The sequence below is a fragment of the Triticum dicoccoides genome, chromosome 2B, assembly GCF_002162155.2.
Source record: "Triticum dicoccoides isolate Atlit2015 ecotype Zavitan chromosome 2B, WEW_v2.0, whole genome shotgun sequence".
NCBI lineage: Eukaryota > Viridiplantae > Streptophyta > Magnoliopsida > Poales > Poaceae > Triticum > Triticum dicoccoides.
Window position 1 is genome coordinate 246,994,591 of NC_041383.1, and position 24,432 is coordinate 247,019,022.

General features: G+C 43.7%; 1 protein-coding gene across 1 annotated transcript; it reads right to left on the reverse strand.

Moving 5' to 3' along the window:
- Positions 1–8,992: 8,992 nt before the first annotated feature.
- Positions 8,993–13,729, reverse strand: LOC119363335 (vesicle-associated protein 4-2-like). Its single transcript, XM_037628675.1, has 7 exons — positions 13,295–13,729; positions 11,736–11,806; positions 11,520–11,601; positions 11,306–11,421; positions 9,632–9,709; positions 9,419–9,538; positions 8,993–9,316 (listed from the first exon to the last, which is right to left on the reverse strand). Exons 1-7 carry the CDS (start codon positions 13,584–13,586, stop codon positions 9,257–9,259), a joined length of 819 nt encoding a protein of 272 aa, XP_037484572.1. The 5' UTR covers positions 13,587–13,729; the 3' UTR covers positions 8,993–9,256.
- Positions 13,730–24,432: the final 10,703 nt, after the last annotated feature.

Consider the following 24,432-nt stretch of genomic DNA (forward strand, 5'->3'; position numbering starts at 1 on the left):
ATATTAGCTGATAAACCTCACTTTAGGTGTGGATCCAACCTTGCACCTAAAATTTTCCAATAGGTCCAACATTTCAACACCAGGTTTGGACCAGACGAGGCCATTTGCATCTTGGTTATCATCCCCCCTTGTCGTTTGGTTGTTTGTGGGTCTTTTTTGCCCTCCTGCATTAGCCACTAAGCAACTGAACAAGAAGGAAAGCGAGACTTATGTTGATGGCGAGGATTACACCCGAGTCGATGGTGAAGCAACTCTCGCGAGGTGTTGGTTGTATTGTAATCTAGTTTCTATCTATAGGGTTATTCTTGTAAAAAAGGAGGACATAAATGTAATTTTTTTCAGAGTCCTCTTTGAAATGGTGTATCACTTTTGACATAGCAACACATCTTGGGGAACTCTTTTTTTAAACACATCACAGACACAAATGCTCATATATACGCACATGCACTCATTCATATGAACACGCGCACGCACACCCTATCCCAATGAGCACCTCCGAGAGACAGAGCCAGCACATCATCTTGAGATTGACGAAGTCATCACAGATGTCTTCGTAGTCGACGCGAACGTCTTCTACCAACGAACGCACATCGCCGCAAGGCCTGAAACAAATCCAGAAAAATGCAAGCACCAATGTCAAGTCTGGGACTTGATCTTTGATGGGCAGGGGATACCAGTGTCCTCTTAACCATTAAGCACATGTTGGTTCGCGCATTTTGGGGGACCTTGGAGTCGTGTTTCCCTTCTTAAAATGGTTTGGCTCTTCTTCCGGGGAGCCATCTCAACCAATTGTTCAACATTTCAGCTAAGATATCAATGGTCCACAAGTGCTGAACTTATGGACTAAGTTGGGCCGCTACATCTCACATGTGTATCGAAGAACTAGTGCATCGAAAATCTTATGAGAAATATATAACCAAGTACTGAATAAAAATGCTAAATGGAGGGTGAGCTCCATAAAGCTCTTTTTTTAAAAAAAACTTTGAAAAATCATATTTTGAAGTTTCAGAAAAATCTGAAAAAACCACACACCTTCATACGGATGTACTCCCTAGTGACTCAACTTTGTACTAACTTTGTACTAAAGTTAATACAAAGTTGAATCACTTATTTTGGGACGAATGGAATAGTACACTACATGTGTCTAAACTTTGAAAATGATATAGATTACTGTTCACCATTTTGGAAATAATAATTTTGTCTTTTTAGTGCAGCTCTCACCAAAATGTTTCATCGCCAAACTTTATACACATGTAAAGTACGTTTAATGAACTTGTAGATTTATTTTAGGAAAATGTGACTTGATTTTTTTTTAAAAGGAGCTCCATGGAGCTCGTCCTCTAGAACACCCTACTCCAAAATGAAAATGCTGAAATGTAGTTTCTTTTGTTTGACCTCTACTGGAGGTACTAACTCGTTGTGGCTCTACCAGAAAGCAAAACCTTGATGTGGTTTCTCTTGCTTGACCTCTTTCTTCTTTGAGCCCCTCACAAGTCACAAATAAAAGATCAGAGGATTGGATTCCATGCCAAGAGAACGTAACTAGTGTTGACATTTATTATCCGCCTTCTTTCATTAGCTCGGATTTTTGAGTGCATGAATTCAATATACGGTATCCGAACAAGAGGTTTTGAGTTCAAAATTCTGCCAACACGGTACTAAAAAAGATTTTACGGTCTACATTGTTCTCACGTTTAACGACTAAAGAAGCTTAGATGTGAGATGAAATATTGAAATATATTGCGAATCTCTCTTCATCAGTTTAGGCTTTTAGAGTAATTGCTGGAGCATGAATTCAATAGTAATAGTTAGGCCCTCCATTATGTAGGCCAAAATGGGTGCCAAATCCACTTTTGGGGTATTTGGCATCGATGCCCTACATTGCCTGATCGGTGCCGAAGAAAAAATTTCAGGCCTCGAAGCACGAACTTGCTCCGATGCCAAATTAGTCTGAGGCAATAAACAATGTGTATCTCGCTGTTCTGGCGCACAAACCAACAACTCTACTCCGCTGAGTGTGCTGCATGTGTTGAGTCAATTGATTTTTATATACATGTGGGCCCAGTCTTTCCATCGATGCCAAACTATGTACTCCCTCCGTTTCTTTTTAATCCGTATATAAATTTTGATCAAAGTCAAACTTCATAAACTTTGACTAACTTTATAGAACAAAATATCAACGTTCATAATATGAAATCAATTTTACTACATGCATCATGATATTATTTTTCATAGCATATAGATTTAGTATTGTAGATGTTGATATCTTTTGATATATATTTGGTCAAACTTTGCATTGTTTGACTTTGACCAAATCGTATATGCAAACTAAAAAAAACGGAGGGAGTACGTTGTGGAAGCGGTGCCAAAACATTTTCACTTGGTATCATTGTATACGTGGCCTGCTTTTCTGAAATTTGGCACCAAGTACATAGTGGAAGGCCTTAGATCGATACTCAGAATCACGAGATACTTTCGGCCAGAAGTCCAAATCATGTATTTACCCGTCTCAAAAGAAAAGCCATGTATTTACAGCTTGTCAACCTAGCCTAACATGGGCCCCAACAGCTGAGATACATGACCATCCTCAGCGACTCCTCGGCGGCAACCGGGACGCCGTCGACCTTGACGGCCGACGACCGGACAGCCACCACCGGCAGGCCCCGCTTCGCCGCCGCCGAGCACGGCTTGGCCACCTGCTCCTTGAGCTCCATGGCCGCGCCCAGAGTCACCGCCATGTACGCCTTGTTCGCCATTGCAAACCTCATTTCCTTGCCCTGAAAAAGATACGTGCTAGTTCTACTTCCACTACCTACAACTCAAAGTTCCGATGCGAGGAGTCTGTCTCTCAACTGTGACGTTTCTGGAGTGGCTCCTGGTCCTGAGGCCGGTGCCTGGTTTGGATATGGACCTGCCGTTATGGTCGCTTGTCTTCTCTGCAGCATCCAGTTGATGGTTGATCCATGAAAATCGCATGCAGATACTGTTACTGGTGTGGATAAGTTCTAACCGTGCTGACCTGGAACTTCATCCTAATCCGAGCTTGTTGCTGCATGTGCCGCTCCTTTCTTTTCCTCTGACATTGTCAAAGTAAACCATCATGATGGGTGCAACTCTTCGTACTAGTTTGCCATTGGCTAGTTAAACAAGTGAGATAAGCATCAATCGCCAACGGATATGTGTAGCAGACACCTCTTTTTTAAACATATGACAGGAGCTTTGCTACTTTCAAAACTAAAGGGAAAACAGTTTATGTTCATACATACTGTATGTACTAGTTATGCCGTCCCTTTCAGTGTTTTGGAGCTCTCTCGGATGCCAATGCATAGTTGACAAAACTAGCGTCACTGGCTATATTAACCGGCCAAAGAATCAACATCGTCCATATCCATCAGGCATAATTTTGGACGTCATGTGCAGTTCATATTGTTCATTAACTGCGATTAGTTGCTGGGTCAAACTTGCTTATTACCAGTAATTAAAGTGGCACGGGTTGAAGATAGCCGCATAGATTATCAGGTACGTCGTGTACTTCTATATTATATGGATTACAGATCTTCCGAATCTCATCTTGTAACATCATTATCGTTGCTTTCTGGTCAGGTGCTTACATTTTTGTACAAGTGGGGATGTCACCGTCAGAAAGTTTGTTATCCCCCTCAAAAAGAAAAAAAGCTTGTTATCCTTTGGACTTAGTATATGTATGTTTTTGTTTGTAAATTTATGTCGGTTTGCATTAATGCAAACTTTCAACCTTTGACAACTAATATAACTAAAGCTATCTATGTTGATTAACTAAAAGTTAACACTAAATGGTTTGTCGTGATAGCCAAACTTTTAAAAGTAATAATCTAATAACCTTTTTCTTCACAACATATTGGCAATCTCCTGTGATCAAATTTAAAGGTAAAAAATGCATGCCATAGGATTTGTACATGTTCACAAGAATATACTCCTCCGTTTCTAAATACAAGTCTTTTTAGAGATTTCAATAAAATCTACATATAAATGTATATAGATATATTTTAGAGTGTAGATTCAATCATTTTGCTCCATATGTAGTCCTTTATTGGAATCTTCAAAAAGACATATATTTAGGAACGGAGGAAGTACATCTCTACATAGTGAAAGTACACTACAAGGTAATTCATGTACTCCAACAAAGGTGAATTTTATTGGCTAAAAAATAGAGCATTAATGATACAATACACAATAAGCACACACCCGATCTCTGCATAGTTAGAATTTAGGATGCACAGTCAACATAGACGCACACACCCGATCTCTGCATAGTTAGGATTTAGGATGCACACAGTCAACATAGACGCACACACACAAAAATACACCATCAAATAGTAAAATCATACAATACGAAAACTATGTGTGTGAAAAAAAAAACAAAGCTATTAGATTCGCGATTGGCAAAGTACAACAATGATCATATCAGCACCAACAATCTGATGACACCACACGAACGACGAGATTTTTCAACAACAACGCCTTTAAAAATAGAGCGACGCTCAAGCGCCGTCGTCATCATATCCAGCCAAAATCTATGTTTTCACTCTGATGAAGAACCAGTCCGAGCATATCCGAACAATGCCTTAAACAAGGTAACGACGTAAAAACATCGCCACTGCTAGGCATAAGAAATCTCATGTCTGACCTTGGCTTTCACCGTGGAGCTCGAGACCGGTTGCTCGAGTAGCATCACCATCGACATCACGCATGTGTTGTCACCATCACTTTTTCACAATTCTGTCAGCTACGTGCGATGTGTGACCACTATTGTTAGACAACCATCCCTCCACGTCAAGCCGTCGTACATAATTTGCATTTCACCGTCGAAATGAGAACCACCGGATCTGGAGGGAGGAACCTTCATGAAGATCTCTCGGTGGCCACAGCAATCCACAGTGTGGCTAACCGCCACGGGAACACAGACGACATAGCACAACACCGCCGATTACCACCTCACCAGATAAAGCTCTGCTCAGGCCCATCGCCCTAGGGGCCGACAAGGCCAGAACAGGAGCACGAAAGGCTGATCACCATTGCTAGATCAAGAGCGCACATCTGCTAGATCGGCGCCGCGCCTACCGACCGGAGCATTGTGCCCGCGTCGAGCCCGCCCGCCGTCGGCCCTCCCGACATGCATCGCTTGGGAGACGCCACAGAGCATGCCTAATATCATGCCATCGGGATCCGAAGCCGTTGTCGTGACGATCCACACAGCCCTATCGGCGTTGCGCGGTACAACCATGCAATAAGCCGGAAGCCGTTGCCTAAGAGATGCCGCAAACCAGGGACGGTGTCGTGTCGCCGGGCTCCGAAGCGCTGCAGTCGCGATCCACAGTACACTGTCAGGTGTTGCACAGTGCCACCAGGCAAAAGCCGCCGCTTGGAAGGAGGGCCGCCGATGGCCTAGGCCACCTTGTCGTCGTCGCGACACCATGCCTCGCTTGACTGACCGATCCCCAACGCCCTAGGCGAGAGAGAAATTCACGCTGCCGCTGATCGCTACAGCCAGCCATCAGCGAGGTTTGCTCGACAATGTTTACCGGTGGCGACATGGGGTGGGGGGGCCAGCGGCGGAGCTACCTGGGATGCCTGCCCGGGCTGCCTCTTGGAGGGGGAAGGGGGTAATTCATGGCAGCATCATGATATGATCAAGTGGTTAATTAGGCCCTGTTCGGATCCTCTCCACTCCACAACTGCAACCCTCGGAGCGGCGGCACAATTTCAGGGAGCGGCTTAAACCGAGCTCCTCGCGAGGAGCAGCGTTTCGAGACTGGAGAGGTTCCGAACAGACTCTAAGCTAGTAACAGAGTACTCCCTCTGTAAACTAATATAAGAGTGTTTAGATTACTATTTTAGTAATTTAAACACTCTTATATTAGTTTACAGAGGGAGTAGTTGAAGAAACTGGTGAAAGGATTAAACTAGACCTAGCAGAGTAGTTCCAGCAAGTGATGTGTGTCCACAGGTACGTGTAGGATTTTTATTTTTATTTTTATTTTTATTTTTTTGCGGTGGATGCAGGATATTTCTCATGTGAGAACGTAAGCTTTACCTTTCTCTTCCTCCATTTTGCATAGGACTACAGCTTATTTGAACTTGACAAAATCTCTGATGTGAACAATAATGAAAAGAAAATCACTAGCAATTCTTTATCTTGCATAAGAAATAATGTAAGTTATTGCAGTGTCAAGGTAAAATCAACTTCACTGCAATATTTCTTGAAAGATTTATAATTTTTGCAAGATAAAACAAGATATGTTGTGTTTCCACGTATTTTAATACTTTGTGGACTGTTCTAGATCTAAGTAGTAACGAGTAAAAAGAGATAGGTAGTACAATCCTAAAAGACCCAGGCAGCAGAAGTTTTTTTTTGCGAATAGGCAGCAGAAGTTATATGGTTTTTTTTTTGAAAGTAAAAGTAGAAATAGTCTACCTTATACATTCAAAACGGGATAGGGATAAACCCGGATGGCCAAAGGCCGATTACATGAAGGCGGGATAAACCCGGATGGCCAAAGGCCGATTACATGAAGGCGGTGTAAACGTGCACTAGAGAGTGCAGCAGGCCACCGCCAAGCCAGTTATGAGAGATTACATAAGCCCATCGTAAAATTGTGCAGCGATCACCTGCCGCTTTGGCACGCGAGCTCCACAATCTCAGTAGCTCAGAAGCTTCATGCACCGTTCACGTCACCTGCCAGCAGTCCTTGTTGAAGACCCGGGTGTTTCGTGCTCTCCATAACCCAACAGCACCTGCTGCGAGCAAAACATTCCAAAGCCTCCCATAGGAATCCAGTGATGCACGACAACATAGGAAATCCTTCATTGAAGATGCTGAAGCTGCCGTTGCAAGAAGTCCCACTTTGCCCCAGACGTGGTCCGCGAGCTTACATCTCAGCACGATATGATCAATGCTTTCCGCTGCTGGGCAGACGTCACAATCATTATGTGGCGCAACGGTCGTCCAATGCTTGCTTATCATGTTGTCCCTGGTGTTTAGTCTGCTCTTGAGGGCGATCCAAAGGAACACTCTGTGTTTGCGGGGTATGATAGGATCCCAAATGCTAGCTTATAGAAGTATCTGGTCGAGAGCTTTCCGTTCGTCGCTGTGGGAGCTCTGGTATCTCCCTGAACAGGGTCTGGCTGTATTGCAAAATATCAAGCAAGTCCCCGAGTTCCCGAGAGGCGGTGTTGGATAGATTGGGGCGCAGATGAAGTGCCCACTGTGCGTCTCTGAATTGTGAAGCCACCGTGCAATGCTTGGAGGAAGCAAAGGAAAATAGTACCGGAAAAGCGAACCGTAGCCTGCTGCATTGAAGCCAGTGGTCGAACCAGAAGGAGATTCGGGTTCCATCTCCCAGCTTACACTGTGTTGAGTGAAGAACAAGGTGCATTGATGATTTTAAGCATTTCCACATGTTGGTATCTCTGCTATGCCGGAGGGTTGAAATCTCCCTATGACCATACTGTGTGATGAACCAATTGAAGCATGGGACATTACTGTGTTGTAGAATGTTGGACATGAGCTTGCATATCATCGCCATGTTATGTGCCTTGAGGTCTCTAACACCCAAGCCACCATTCATCCTGGGTGTAATCACAGTGTCCCATGCAACCAAGCAGTGCCCCCCCTTAGCTGAGTTTTTACCTTACCAAAGAAAGGCTCTTAAGATTTGTTCCAGCTTTTCAATCGACTGTTTCAGCCACAAGAAGCAGGCCATATAGTAGTTGGGAATGGATGCTAGAACTGAATTTATCAAAGTAACTAGAGTGCTCTTTGAGAAATTTATTTGCAGTCCTGTGAAACTGGAGAAGTCCTGCAAGATCTGCTTGATGATTTGTGCCTGTTCAACATCCCCCCGAAACAGAATTAGTGTGTCATCTCCGTACTGAAGAATCGGAAAGAAAGCATCCGCTTCCAGCAGGTGCTTTAATCTCCCTGCACTGTATTCCAGACGACAGAGCTGCTGCAAAACATCTGCCACCAAAATGAAAAGATATGGCGAGAGGGCGTCACCCTATCTTAGGCCACTTAGACTTGATGGTGCGTCCCAGTGAACCATTTATCAAGATTTTGGCAGTACTTGACTTCAGCATAGCCGAAATCCAACGAATCCAGCGATCTCCAAAGCCCCTGACGAAGAGAATTTTTGTAAGTGCTTCCCAACTGACACTATCGAAAACTTTGCGGAAGTCCAACTTTAGAGCCACCATCGGTTTACGCCGTATCTTTGCCTGCTGCACGAGTTCAGCCGCGAGTGCAAAGTTTTCTGCTATACACCTTCCCGGCAAGAAACCAGATTGTAGTTGATGCACTAACTCCGGTATCACTCTCTGTAGGCGGGAAGCAAGAACTTTGGAGACCAACTTTGGTAAGGTGTGCACCAAGGAAATGGGCCTAAAATCCCGGAGATCCACAGGGCTGTCTTTCTTGGGTATGAAAACTATATTCGCTGAGTTTACTCCGTCTAGCTCTGACACTTGGTCATAGAAATCCTGGAAGAGGAGCATCAGATCATCCTTGAGAATAGACATGAAGGCTTTATACTCCCTCCGTTCCAAAATATAGCGCGTCCTCGGTTTCCGTGCTTCAACTTTGACCATTAATTTAATCAACAAGACCGACTGCGGCGGGCGAAAAAATTATACCAATAAATTCGTATTCAAAAAAAAATTTTAATTATATAATTTTTGATCCCGCCGCAGTCGGTCTCGTGGGTTAAATTTATGGTCAAAGTTGAACCTCGAAAAGCGTGGGCGCGCTATATTTTGGAACGGAGGGAGTAGAATTCATTGGTGAAACCATCAGGCCCCGGGCTCTTATTGTTGGGCAGCCGGCGCACTATATTTGCCACCTCTTCCCAAGTGAAGGGGGCCTCGAGCTCTTGCAAATTGACAGGTTCAAGTACTTTCTCTTTCTCGACAAAACAACAGCGCAATTTGGGAGCAGCAAAAGAATGGACACCAAAAATGAACACATCATAAGCAAGGTCAGCTCTCGCAAGAGATAAACACAAGCTACGGATATGCACTTTATTGTTCTGACAAGCCAATTAATTTATCTGTTACACAGCGAGTACTGAAACAACCAAAGGTTAGCCTGTTCACTGGAGACCGATCCTTCAAGCACAACTCTAAACTACCGCACACTAAACTAGCAGAACCTAGCAGTTTATAAGAATTATCACAACACATTGCTCAAGCCATATGCCGCTCTAGCAGAAGAAGGTACAATTTACACCGAGTCGACCGCTTCAACCTGTTGTTGTGCGAGGTATCTTTCCCTCCTCTCTTTCTGCGACCAACACATGGAGCATGAATTTTAGCACTGGAAAAGGGATTCCACAAGAAAACAATGAACTAGAACACCGTAGGAGATCTGAAGAGATATACATACCCATTCATCAATGACGAGCCCTTCACCAACAATTTTAGGACCATTCTCTTCCGGAGGTTTCTTCCGCGCCTCAAGTGCAGCCTCTGCCTCGGCTAACTGAGTGTTCAGCTTTTCCAGTTGCTTTGGAAACAAATGGAACATGAGACATATTATTGCGATTCTGTCCATGGAAGAAAGTTCTTATAAGTAACGGTGTTTGTATGATTTACTTACAGGGCCTGGGTTTTGAACATCCAAGAAAACAACCCTCAGTATCTTCTCAACCACTGCCTGATCTTTCTGCTCGTCGAACTGCAACCAACAAAAGAAGTCATCCTTCCAAACGGCAGGGATATGAATCACAAGTATGTTACTGTTCGTTATGAAGGTAAGGTTTGAACCAAACATATGCGCCTCTTTCAATTTATACCACAAATGGGGGACCAACAGCATGAGCACTGCCTCGTATCCAACTAAACTACTGAAAGCAGACCAGGGCAAAATGGACTACAGCAGTAAACTACCTAGCACTAGGATTACTCCATCAACATTTACCCTATCAAGTTCCATTCTATGAATTAACAGCATATTCTTCTAGTTGAATCCCCCCAAGCCTCCCTCAGGAAAGAATTTTAACTCATTCAATTTGGACATCCTAACTATTCAAGTGTACGGAGAGGATTGAGTTAGCATTCTTGCATATGAAAACATAGGTCCACCCTCAACATGCCTGTAAAGAAGGCAATGAAGGGTCGAGAAGCCTCCTTTTGTAAGTGGAGATGAGCAAAATCCTAGCCCTCAAGTACAAAAACACTAAGCAAAACTCGAGAGGAGCAAGAAACGAGAAGGAAAAGAAGAGGCTCTATTCCAGTTCACGTACTCCTGTAGTCTTCGTTAATTATATTATCCGGGAGTCAAACATGGTTGAACTCGCCTATAAATTTGTCAGTTTGTTCTTCACTCGAGCACCTCCAACAACCCACCTATGTTGTTACAGAGGACATTACACGTCAGCATTTACATTATGTGAAGGAGACATGGCGAGGAGAGAGGTCAAGTCGCTTCTCTAGGATCAGCTCTGTCGTAGTTAATGGGATCTGTTTTGATGTTACACCCACTCATCCCATGTCCCCCTGGAGCTGCCATCACAAAACAGTCGATCCCTGCAACTCCCCCCATCTTACCGCCATGCCCCCTTCCTCCTATCTCAGTGAAGTATGGGTGCTCAAGAGGGCAAGAACACACTGGCCAAACTGGAGGTGAATAGGGACACGGTTGACCCTTCGATTGTCTCCGTTGATAAAAATCGTGCAACAGCATCAAACGGGAATGAACTTTTCTCCTTATCTATGTTATGTGTATGTCTGTCAAGCCTCTCAGTATGACAACAGCAGAAGATGAGATGTCTTGTTTATATCCCCTCACAAAGGAGAGTTAGGGTCGGGGTTGATTTGTGCTCTGTCAACCCTTGGAGAGTTAGGGGGCAAGATCACGACTGGGATTTACCCATTTCCTCGTGAGATTTAGGATATAAACTAATGGTAGAGTGATGATATGGACTTGGAATGAAATGTCTGGCCTAGTCTGACAACAATGAAATTGCAGCTGGTGTTAGGAAGTTTACCCTTAATGTTCAGTTAATAACCTACATCTACCTCAACAGTCCTTAATCGCGAAATTAGGTAGCCAATTAGGCAGGAGTACTCGTATGGTTAAAAAATGAGCTTCCACCCAAGCAATTCAACACCAGAAGTACACTGACATCAATCTCCTCCCCTCTATGTCTCAGGCACTCCAATAACTATAGTACCTGTAGGTATATGCCGGCAATTGGAAAATGTTCGCCGAACTTACTAGAAATAACAAGCATGCGTGAAAGTAGAAGGATAAAATAGAAATGTCACAAACCAATTCTGGTGCATATTCCATGGGTCCTTTGACCTTCAAGCTCAAAATCTTGAACTTGACCTTGCACTTCTGCAGAACATTCTCATTATTCTCTGGGTGCTCGACAAACTTGAAAACTGGCATGTCGAAAGGGGACAGTAGTAAGCACCAAATATGGACATACTGAGTAACCTTGCTGTTGCTAAGAAAGGATACAATGTGACCAGTACATTACCAGTCGCTATGATAGTCTCGCCAGGGGCAAGTATGGCTCCAGGAGGACGCATAAAGCAACTCTTGGGTGCAGTTGTTTGAAACTAGAAATTCAAAAGGATGATAACAGTCAGAAAAATATAGTTATGAACAGAGTTATTGTTAAGCACTGGATCTTTAAATGCAAATTCAGCCCATCTGCCATTGGATAAGCTGCAAAGCAATAATCAATACTAACCTTGAATGCTACATGTGACTTGCTTGTATTCTTTATCCTAATTGCACTCTTGACCTGCTTGCCTGGTTCATCTACACAAGGCAAGCCGGAAGGCTTATTAGCATCTCTATAAAGAAGAGAACATGTAAGAGAAAAACCGAGCAAAACTGAAGTCTATTTCTTGATTTTGCCTCCTATTACCATGTTACTCCTTCCGTCCGAAAATACTTGTCATCAAAATGGATAAAAAGAGATGTATCTAAAACTAAAATAGGTCTAGATACATCTCCTTTTATCCATTTTGATGACAAGTATTTCCGGACGGAGGGAGTACATGCTAACCACATGTCTACAGCTAAGTGATTTAACAATCAGTCCTGTCAATTGAATAACTATGTTTTTTTAGAAACACCAAAGACAACGTACACGCACACACTCACACTCACGCAGCACCTACTGAAGACAGGGTCGGAGTTGCGGAGCAAATAACTACGTAATTATGTAGAAGACTCCAGTGTTGCTTACATTTAAACATCAATGTAGATACCAAATATTTTGCCTATGCATCACAAAATCAAATAGTCCATTCGGCATTATGGGAGGGCATCCCACAAGACTTCCCTTCACAAACCGTCATGGGATGCTTGCCTATTTGTTGATCGCTTTAGATAGATACTCCCTCCGTCCGGAAATACTTGTCATCAAAATGGATAAAAGGAGATGTATCTAGACGTATTTTAGTTCTAGATACATCCCTTTTTATCTATTTTGATGACAAGTATTTTCGGATGGAGGGAGTAGATACTAAATTTAGACACCACAAAACATCCTTAACCCAGTAAAGGCAGACTCCCTCGCCCTGGAGACCATAGGCGTGCACCTAGGCAACAACGTGCTAAGTGCAGCAAGAAGACATATACTTCCAATTTTGTTTTCAGGTTTCAACTCAACTAGAAGAGTCAGTTTTTTATGTAAGGTATGGCTGTAAGAAAGAACACCGATCTTTTTACCACCACTTCACGGCAACAAATATAGATACTGAACCCTCAAAAGCAACCAATCAACAAGCTGATGCGTAAAATTGGTTTTCATCCTATGATTCCACTGTTTCCATCTAAGCACTCAGTAATGAGTATAGCAAAAAGCTGCCAGCAATAGAAAGTTGCCTCGACCCTAATACTGCATTTAAGGATACAGACATGTTATAACTACCCTACCAAAATCGTGGCTCGCGAATCTTGGAAGTTCCATTCGAGATCTAAGCGTTGGCAAACCCTGTAGGAAACTCTACAAACGGAAATTCCACTACGGTTTACCTCCTGCAACAAGATCAAGAAATTCGGATGGCAAATCGCGCCACAAGATCGTGACTTCCTCGGCCACCCACAGATTCCCGCTTCAAGACAGCGGAGATCGAGCGATTTCGAACCAAAAATTCAATCCCGGAACTTAACGCAATCGAACGGTGCTAGTCACGCTGCACCCGCAAATCTGCAGCTTTCGGAGTTCCTCACGACCACAACCCACAATTAAACAAGAAAGACTGGCTCAAAGAAGACATGACTTCGTCGAGCGCTCACATGGGAAGTAGAGCTTGTTTGACGGATCGAGCCGGAGGCGGCGCCGCGCCGGCAGCAGAGATTTGGCGACCGTCGAGATCCCGGCCGGCGCGGCAGGGGTGCCGCCGTCTCCGGCGACGGGCGCCTCATGGCCGTAGCGGCCGGCCGAGTGGTGGATCCCGGACGAGGAGGAGGACGACGCTGGCGCCGGCGCGCCGCTGGCCTGCCTGAAGGGCATGCGGCAGAGGTTCCAGAGCTTCCCGCCGCCGGAGTCGGCGGCGGGCGCGTACCTGTCGTCGCCGGAGATCGCCATGGGCGAGGAAGTTACTACTACTACCAGTTACCACGAGCGTATGGTACGGAGGATGTGGTTGGGCTGCACTCTGCTTCGGTTCTCCCCCCCTCTCTCTCTCCCTTCTAAAGTGATCCTTCTTTCACCTCAGCTTTTGCTACAGTACATTCTCCATCCTCGATCTCGCCTCTTTTTCATCTCTTCTCCGGTTGACTTTTCATTGATGGGCTGTGGACCGCGGCTTTATGCTGCTGCTGGCATAGTGAAACTAATCATGCACCCCGGATTGATCTGCAAATTTTTTTACAGACGCCTCAAGTGTAACTGACGGAAGTGGTGTTACTGTACCATAAAAAAGAAGCAGTGGAAATAAATGAGCTCACTCATACAGCATGTTGCGGTAAGACTTTAATCAACTAATGTCTCCCAAAATAGCAAGGTTAAGGGAAATTGATGCCAGTTGCGGTAGCACATGCTCCTAGTAGCTCGCAACATTAATTCATTAATTCAATTTTCCATTTCTAAAGAATTCGAGACACACATAGACACATGACTAAGGGGGTGTTTGTTTCCAGAGACTTTTTTGTGTAGGGACTAGAAAAAGTCTCTCTTAAAGACTTTTTTATCAAAGGGAGAGACTTTTTAGGGACTAAACTAGGCATTTGGGACTAAATGAAGAAGACTCTCCTTGAGAGTCTTTTTTGGGACTTTTTGAGACTTTTCAAACAATGCCCCTCCATGCATCCATTGGCTCGTCACCCCATGATGTTGTTTGATTGTTATTTTTCTATATACTAGGGGCAACATGGTCATTTAATAACCTTTAGGGAGGGACTATGGACTTTTTAGTCTCTGGAAACAAACAGGGAGGGACTTTTTAGGGACTAGGGACTTTTTAGTTGGGACTAGAAAAAGTCCTAGGACTTATGAACCAAACAGGGTCTAAGAGGGTGCTTGGATACGTTTTAGTCCCATGACTAAAAGTAGTGGGACTAAACTTGCTAACCTCACTCATACTTGGATCCAAATACTAAAGAGACTAAAATCAAGTTAATGAGCATTTATTATCCTCCAAACCCTTCAATCCAGAACTCGACCGTGTTAAAGGAGAGGAGTCAAATGAGGAGAGAGGGGACTAATCCATATTTTAGTAGGGTACCCCTGACTAAAAAAAATAATCTCAAGACTAGTTTTAGCCCCTCCTTAGTCAGGGGTGCTTGGAACTTTAGCCTCTTAAAGAGACTATTTTTAGTCGGACTAAAATAAGTTCCTTGGATCCAAGCACCCTCTAAGGCTGCCTGTAATGGGAGTATCAGTATCATAGGTAGTAGTATCATGCATACCAACTAAGCCATTTTGATGAGGTGGTATAGAATTAAATGAAGAAAAAGAGGCTTGAGTATCATATCATGATACTGTATCATATTAAATGATGTGCTACTTTGTGTCATGCATGGCAATAAATATAGTCCTCTATGATACCAACATATGATACTATGCATTACGGACGTAGTATCATATACTTGTATCATATGCCAACATATGGTACCAACATATGATACTATGCATGATACTAGTATATGATACTCCCCATTACAACCAGCCTAAGGATGTGTTCTGAACTCCTCCGACTTCACAAAACTTCACAAATCCAGCTTCCCTAGCCAGCTTCTTTGCTTCACCTGTCGATTCTCAAGCGTTCGGCGTCCTACGTAGCTTCTCCCAGCGCTAAAGCCCAACTGGGCGGTTGCTGGGCTGGTTGGGCACGAGTTTGGGCCGCTAGGAGGCAGCCCAGTTTGGGCTAGACATGGAGGTAACGAGCCCCTATACCGATTCGATCAAGCGATGTGTTCGAGCGAGCGTATTGATTCGCTTAGCTTCACTTGGCGGTGGCAATTCAGTTGTAATATTGGCTAACTCCAGCTTTTCGTATCCGTGGAGCTCGCCGACGCTCCTCCAGGATTTTGCACTGCCATCGGCATAACTTCGAGAATCCAGCTTCTCAGAGCCAACCGTTCGGGACTTTTTCATCAGAGAAGTTTGTGAAGTGTGGAGCTGGAGGACTTCAGAACAGGGCATAAGTACTTCTCCGATCTTTTTCACTCTCCACATAAGAATTGTCTAGAGTCAAACTTCGTAAAGTTTGGCCATATTTATATAAAAGAGTATCAACATCTACAATACTAAAGTTAGAAAATAAAATTATGTTCATGACCCTTCTAATGATATTGATTTTGTATTGTGAATGTTGGCGCATCTAGATGTGCCTTAGTTATGGCACATCTAAGGGCAACTCCAACACATACCACATATCGTCCGCCAGCGTCCGTATGGAGCTAACGGACAAATTGTCAGACCCAACGCGCATCCCCATCCCATAATTTTGTCTGTTTTGTGTCCGTCTCACCCCATTGCGAGATCAAATTTGTGTTGGATTTGTGGCCAAAGCGGACAAAACCGGACGCGTTCTGCATCGTCCATGTCTGCTCACGGGAAGGGCACGGCGGCAGGCGAGCGGGCACGGCGGCGAGCGCGCAAGCGAGGGCTGGCGTAGCTGGCGAGCATGTGGGCGAGGGCTGGCGCTGCTAGGGCAGGGCGGGCAGTGAGGCGGGGATGGCACGTGGGGCGGGGATGGCGAGGGCGAGGGCTGGCGTGGACCGTGTGCACGCTCGCGGGGAGACGGGGAGGGCTGGGCGGCAGGCGAGCGGAAAGGCGGCACTGGCAGACGTTTTGAGATGGTCGGTCGTGTTGGGCGCCTCCAACAAAAGCCGTACGCGCTTGTCCGTTTTGTCACCCATTGCCACCCCAAACAGATGAAATCCGGATGAAACGAATGTATCTTTGGGGTCTAGCATTGGAGTTGGCATAGGTGGCTCAATCAAACTAGAAAGTAAAAGAGGAAAGACAAAAGAAAATGATTGCACGAATCTTAGCGTAAAATCAATGACATAGGACTTAGGTGTGCAATACTTAAAGCACATCTAGATATGCTTTAGCAAAACTATTTTTATAAAGTTGATCGAACTTTACGAAGTTTGACTTCAGACAAATACTATATGCGAAGCTAAAAAAGGATCGCACGGAGTACTATGCTTAGATGGGTTTTTTAAGTCATGTATCTTGAGTCTTCGGTTCATTAAAAAAAGTTGGCTGGTTAATTTATTTAAACTTTGGCGAAAAAGGTTACAACACGCCCATCGTCAAGGATAGCAAACCATCGAGGTTGCCTGCGATGTCATCATCACCATCTCTTCCCGAGCAAGCGACTATGACTTCACCATGAAGGACCTATTGAAAGTGTATTGTTTTCTCAATGGTACTTTGGTGTCGATGACAATAGGGTTAGTGATGATTGAAGTCGGTTATCAAGTTTATCTCAGGACATTGGTCTTTCGGTGATTGTCTACAAACTTGCTTGACCCCCTATTTCAAAAAAGACAAAAGAACTCGGTTTTCGAAGACTGGAATGTTCTTTGGTTTATTTGAGTCATAGGCCAATTGCACTGTTAAGAGGGGTCGAGATGTTTGAGGAAGTTAGGGATCATACGTACCATACACATTAAGCCTCCCCACTGTGCCAAATACTTTTTGGGGTACAAATCGTACACTGACTTGCTTGGCTCCCTAAGGTTCACGGACCAGATCCCCGGAGTTCTTGGTGTCGTGGATATAACCCTGACAAACAGTATCTATCAAACAGTATGAATGGGAGTATGCATAAGGTTTATACGGGTTTACTACTAGGGAAAAGCCTAGCAGTAGCGCGTGATTTTGGCCTATCCGTAGCGCGGGTAACCGCGCTACTGATACGGTGCTACAGCTAAAGTTATCAGTAGCGTTTCTCCACCCGCGCTACTGCTATATCCACTTAGTAGTAGCGCTTCCTAGGAAGAGCGCTACTGGTAATTACTAGTAGCGCTTCTGGCAGCCCGCGCTACTACTGTTATTTTGTATTCTATTTCTTTTTTATTTCATGTTGTATTCATACACTTTTATACAAGTTTTCATACAGTAGCAATTTAGAGATTGTTTTTACATCATAATGAGTTATTACATCATTGTGTGAAAGAACCGTGAACTAGTTTCAAGTGGATGGACATCCACTTGAAACTAATCTGTGGTTCTTTCACCCAATGATATAATAAATATCATCATCATCATCATATCATTAACAACTTATCATCATAATACATCATTGTCATATAACACCTCCTCATGATCATCATTTTCATCAATGAGACATCATGTAGCAAGTTGGTCACTAGTCATAATCACAACTCCTCCTCATCATCACCAACTCTAACACATTGTAACACATAATAACACATTGTACCTAGGACCTACTTCTCTCTCATAGGACCTACTACCTTCTCTTAAGTAAAATAGCATAAAACAAGATAGGCCCTGACTCTCCATTATGGAGAATAGAGATTATCCTATCTTCAATTCTTGCCCTTCGCACAATGTTGCTTCCAAGTAGCTCCCTACGAGTGACCATACATTTTTTCCAATCTTTGATTGTCATGTCTTCATTGGTTTTAGAAATCCGATATGAACAGGAGTGATTCGTAGGATGACCTGGCCGTATATTCAAAACATAAGGTGACCTTTTCGAAACATCAGATGAGGCACACACTCCTGCGGGATTATCTCTTGAAAACCATAGTAATAACTGCTGGAATTTTGTCTATTTGGGCCTAGCCCAATAGTAGTTTCAGAAATTCCTAATAAATCCTAGAGGCCCATGCAGCCCATTCGTGCAAGGCAAGAGGTGGAACTAAAGTTTAGTCCCACCTTGCTAGTTTAGAGGGAGTTGGACCTCTTTATAAGGGAGGCTCCTTCCCCACTTGTATGAGCATGAGAACAAGAGGGACATCCACGCACGCTCCTCCTCCGCCGCCCGCCTCGCCACGCCACGCCTCGTCACGATGCGCCGCGGGTTGCGGGAATGAGCCGAGCCGATGTAAATTTTTGCCACACACTACGGGTATACGAAAGGGCACGCAAAAGCTGAAACGTTTTGCTGTAGTGGAGATTGAATACGAACGGCGCACCTCTTCGCCTGCTGCCTGTTCATTTCGTCTCCCTCGTTCTCTTCAGCTCCCAGCGCAGCCTCTCGCCTTCTTCTCTTGCGCCTATAAAAGGGAGGTCGCTCCTCCCAGAGACACACACCAGAATCTCTTCCTCCTCTCACCACAAGTTCCTGAGCACTGCGCTGCTGCTACATTCTTCCTCATCCCGGCTTGCGGCGTGCACCGCAGGTCGGGACAGTAGGCCTCCGAGACCGCACCTTTTGAGTCCTGTACAGGAGAAGGATGATAAGGTTTTTGGGAAGCGCTTAGCACGACTACTGGTTGCTTCATCACGGACGATCCGGTCGCCGACGACTACTTCCCCGACGATGACTACTTCCCTGACATCGACTACCTCCTCGACGACATGGAGAACACCGACCCCAAGTCCAGTGCCTCTGCTCCTGCTACTGTCACATACGTGTTTCTACCCTTTCTATTGGAGGTTCTGCTACAGCTCCTTGTTCTAGTTTTTGCCCTAGATATGTTAGACCCTATTTCATATATGCAACCTGCTATACTGTCTGCTTTAGATATGTTTAGTTATGGTTCATATATGAACATGTTGTTTACCTTCTCTTTGTCAAATTGCATGGCTTGTTTTATCACTGCTACACTAGTCATGCTTTATCTAGTATTTCTGTTAATAAAATCACTCGGTAAATTGCTCATATTTCCAACAATAACTTCGTAGTTAGCAATGTAGTTCAATTTTAGAAGAATTTATGCAAAAGTTGTATAGATGTCGTAATAGTAAAAAATCTTACCATGACATCTCCATGGATGTTACCATAGTTCAACACGTGCACTAGTGGCACGTATTGACCATAATGTGGAGGAGTTTGATAATACATATTGTAATTCTCAAGATCAGTAATAAATGTGATCAAATGATTTTTCTCCTGATAAGTTAATTCTGAGCCATCGGTGTAGTAGGTTCTGTCTACCATCTTCCGCACATTCTCTGAAGAATGAAAATAAGCTATCAATGAAAATAAGCTGCCAACTATTTTGAAATAAACAATATAAATTACTTAATAACTATGTTTGAGAAACTCACATAGCGATAGAATTGGAAGCGTATCAATAAGGACCCAAATGTCCAAATTGTCTTCAGCGATGTCAGGATCACCAAGATCCATGGTGACAAGCATACCCTCATGAAAATCATACATCTTGCAAAGTGCTTCCCAATTCGGGTAACCAAAATGGGATACGCTCTCAGAATTGTATAGATTTACCTCAAAATCCATACCATGATGGGTCCTTAGTTTTATTTGTTTCCATACTTTCATGATCTTCAAAATCCATCCTCTCCAAGACATAGCGTCTTGCATGGCATGAGATAAGCTAGTCGAATTGTAAAAGACGGAAATTACACGTTGAAGTAGTAGAAGTCGAGCTTAATTACGAAAAAAACACTTTGTGTCGTAGCGTACCGTTTCAACATCGAAGGTCTCCTGGAGCTTAATGCTGAAGCGCCGACCTTCTACTAAGTGAGGCCTATCGCAGAAACCCCGGTTGTCGCCGCACCGGAGCACTCCGCGAGATTTTCATCCGACGATATTTCTATGTTCATAATTCAAAGATTTTCTTCTAAAATTCAATATATGTACTACAAAAACTAAATTAGATCATTATTATTCAGCACGGGTTGACTGTCGGTCCATCGAGTCTTTTTTTGAGAACTCTCAGCTCACGTGGTGTATATATATATTCGACCATTGGTGATGGTCGCTCCTCCCTTCGTCCCCGAGTGCATTAAACCAAAATGTCTAGCACACGGGAACGAAGGAGAAGCGACCCGCACGACAACAGTCGGCATTCTTCTTCTCTCATATATGGTGGACACACTCCCGCACTGATTTTTCTACCGTTGGTGATGGTCGTTACTCCTCCTTCCCCTAGTGCATAACAAAGGTCTAGCACAAGGAGAAGATGGAGAAACAAACCCCACGACAATAGTCGGGATTGTCATGTATGGAGCCTCAACAGACTTAAAGTCAACCCGAAATGTCGTTTAGTTATCTTTCTAGAAAATCCAGGCCACTGGATAATTCCTACATATTCTAGCACAAGTCATGCCAAAACTCAGGGAAAAGTCCGACATGACCTTTACTAAAAATGATATATCGAGCGCCTGAAATTTGCCGGAACGGAAATTAATCAACACTCCGGCAAAACATAGGCCACTCGGAGGTGTTACCTGCAAACATGGCCACTTGGGCAAGCACATATCCTATTTGCATTCAAACTTGATGGTCATTGCATTCAAACTTGATTGTCATTGCATTTCAATGGTTGAATATATGAACAAAAACATTTCAAAATATCTTATAGGACTCATATTGACATGGAGATTTGGCTGGTCTCACCTCGAGGTCGGAGGGGGTCCGTGACGGCGATGACAGTGGCGACGACATGGAGGTTTGGCTGCAAAAACAAAATATAAATAAAAACATTATTATCCTCATATTATGGCTTAGTGAAACCCTATAAGCTATCAACCAATCAAATGCACACGCCTTGCATAGTGCTCTCCAATTTGAGCATTCAAAATAGGAGTAGTTCTCAAATTTGAGCATTCAATAAGCAAAACTAAATCATAAAATAAATTAGTATTCAAATTAGCATGCATTCAATAAGCAAAACTAAATCGTCTCTTGCGTCCGTACATCGTCGAATATTATCACTAATACATCTCGAATAGTATCATACATATAACCTCACTAATACAGCTAAAACCCTAGCAAATGACAGGTATCGGCCTGGGCGGTGGACAGCCAAAGAGAAGGAACCATCACATGATCATAGCTTCAGTGAGATCCCTGAAGAACCTGCCAGGTATTGGAGAACCTGCCCTCCAACGCAACCATGTAGCGACGAACGTGCTCGTCCTCCTCGCTGACACGGTGACGTACCACCTCCACGGGGTCCTCAAGCCTCTGCACCGTCACTGGCCCACGCGACCGCCACCAAAGAAGGTTTGTGTCAATGACGAGCTGGCTCCTCACCAAGCTGTGCCTCCCAGAAAGTAGCACATCCCAGTACCAGCCCGGCGGAGCCCAATCCCGAACATGGCCCCTCTGATCAAGCATGCCTCCTCCGCTGAGTCGACGACGAGGATGCGGGATAGGCATCGTCGACGCCGAAGTGAGAATGATTGCTTTAACTAAAAAAACTAGTTCTATTTTTTCGTACTAAAAATAAAATAGTTGTATCAATTCAACTAGTTCAACTAAGCACTTACTATAAATAAAAATAAACTAGTTCTTACTAAAAATAAACTAGTTCAACTAGTTCTATTAATTTTCTTACTAAAAAAACTAGTTCTATTAATTCAACTAGTTCTTACTAAAAATAAACTAGTTCAACTAGCTCTACTAATTTTCTTACTAAAAAAACTAGTTCTATTAATTCAACTAGTTCTTACTAAAAATAAACTAGTTCAACTAGTTTTATTAATTTTCTTACTAAAAATAAACCAGTTCTATTAATTCAACCAGTTCTTACTAAAAGTAAACTAGTTCAACTAGTTCTATTAATTTTCTTACTAATTCTATTAAACACTTACTAAAACAATAAAAAAACTATATTCTTTTTTTCTTTAAACTAAACACTACTGCCCTAATTAGCATCTAGTTAAACCCTACTGCCCTAGCCAGGTACTTAACCATCTACAACTACTTAAGCACCATTGATGAACCCTAGGAATTCGTCCTAAAAACTACTTAAGCATCTACAACCACTACCCTAATTAACATCTAGTTTATAATTATATTTACTTAACTACATTGGGTGCACAACAACTATATAACTACTTAAGCATCTACAAGTAGTAGCTAATTTGATGAACCCTAACTAATTAGATGAACCCTAGGAACCCTAGCTAGGCAGAGGTAGGGGAGGAGGAGGAGGAGGAGGAGGAGGAGGAGGAGGTGTAGGCGTGCTCACCTCGGGCGCCGGCGGAGTTAGGGAAGGGCACGCGGCGTCGAGGTCGGGGTCGGGGTCGGTGTCGAGGTCGAGGTCAGGGACGGGGTCAACGTCGAGGTCGAGGTCGGGGTCGGGGTCGGGGTCGAGGGCAGTTGACGGCATGCGGGGGGCGACGGGAGAGCGTGCGGCGGCCGAGGGCGATGCAGGGCGACAATGGCGGCGACAACAGATCGAGGTGGGATTTGGGGGAAGTGGCCGGGGGGGAGAAGAACCGCGCGGTTAAGTCAAAAATAGCAGTAGAGCATTTGCGGAAAAGCGCTACTGCTACATTAGCTATAGCTAATATAGCTATAGCGCGGGCTAACCGAACGCGCTACTGATATGTTAGCTATAGCGCTTGTACTAAAAGCACGCTGCTGCTATGTCTTTCTCCTTTATTTTTATTTTTCTTTTATTTTCCTTCACATTTTATTTTTTTCCTTCCCCCTTTTTTCTATTTATTTCATTTTCATTTACTTTTGTGTATGTTATTTTATTTTATTTTATTTTCATTACCAGTAGCGCTTTCCGCACAAAACACGCTGCTACAACCATCTTAGCAGCAGCACGCTTTCCGTGAGCTCGCTGCTACTATTGCTAGCCTGCGGAGAACAGTGTCCAAAATATGTAGTAGCGCTTCTTTCGCCTGGCGCGCTACTGTTATAATCTTAGCTGCAGCGTGTTTATTTTCCGTGCGCTAGTGGTAAGTAGTAGTAGCGATTCTTTTTGACACGCGCTATTGGTACGTTTTTGTGTATAAGGTTTTCCCTAGTAGTGATTCAAATCGTATTCGATCGAGGTAATACCCTACTCTTGTGGTGCTCTTCTCTCTAGCGTAGGTTACAATGTGAGAGAGTTCAGCCTCCAGCTCGGTGCCCTCCTCTCGGCTTATATAGAGTGCACTAGGAGGGGGTCTCATAACGGGCCCATATTAATGCTATTGATGGCCATATGCACGAATGACTCTTCAAGGCTATCACTGATGGTAACTACACTATTTAACTAGATTACTTTATGATTGGGTGACGACACTGCTGAATGCTTGTATACTAGGATACAACCGACTGTAGGTCGTCCGACCGTTTTTGCCCTCCAGATGACCGATTACTGGGTCTCATCCGTCTGGGGGCCCTACTATCCAACTGTAGTCACTTGGTCCTTTGGTGAGTATCCTTTTGGTATATGACGTCTTGGGCTGTAGCCCCTTTGGGCCTAGCATGTAGCCTTGATACGTCTCAAGCATAATTATATTTTTAATTGTTTCATGCTATTTATAGTATCATTTTCGTATAATTTTTAGAGCAATTATTATTATTATTATTTTGGACTCACTATTAATTTAGTGCCCAGAGATGGTTGTTTTTTTTTTGCATGTTTTTAGCTTTTTAGAAAATCAATATCTACGGAGCTCAAAATACTAATGGGATTTACGTTGATTTTTTCGAAGACATGAAGATTCCAAAAAGTACTGGGAGGGGCCAGGGGGCCACCCACTGGTGCATCGACATCCTATACAGATAGTTTTTACCCCCTTTCCGTGACATAGTTTTAAACAGTCGTGTTGCCTGTGTGTGTGATAGGGGAGGTCCATCCCACACAACCCAGGAAATCATCGGCGATAGGGAGTAAGAATGCATGAGTTTGGCAGAACTAAGCGTATGAGATGCTCATGTGGGATGGCATTACCATCGTACACGCTATTCTGTGATGCAACATTTACCATGCACGCCACATCATAAAATAGTTAATGATTGTAAACTGTGTATGATAAGCCGTCTAGCATAAACATTTAGTTATACAATGTTGTTGGTGATTGAATGTAA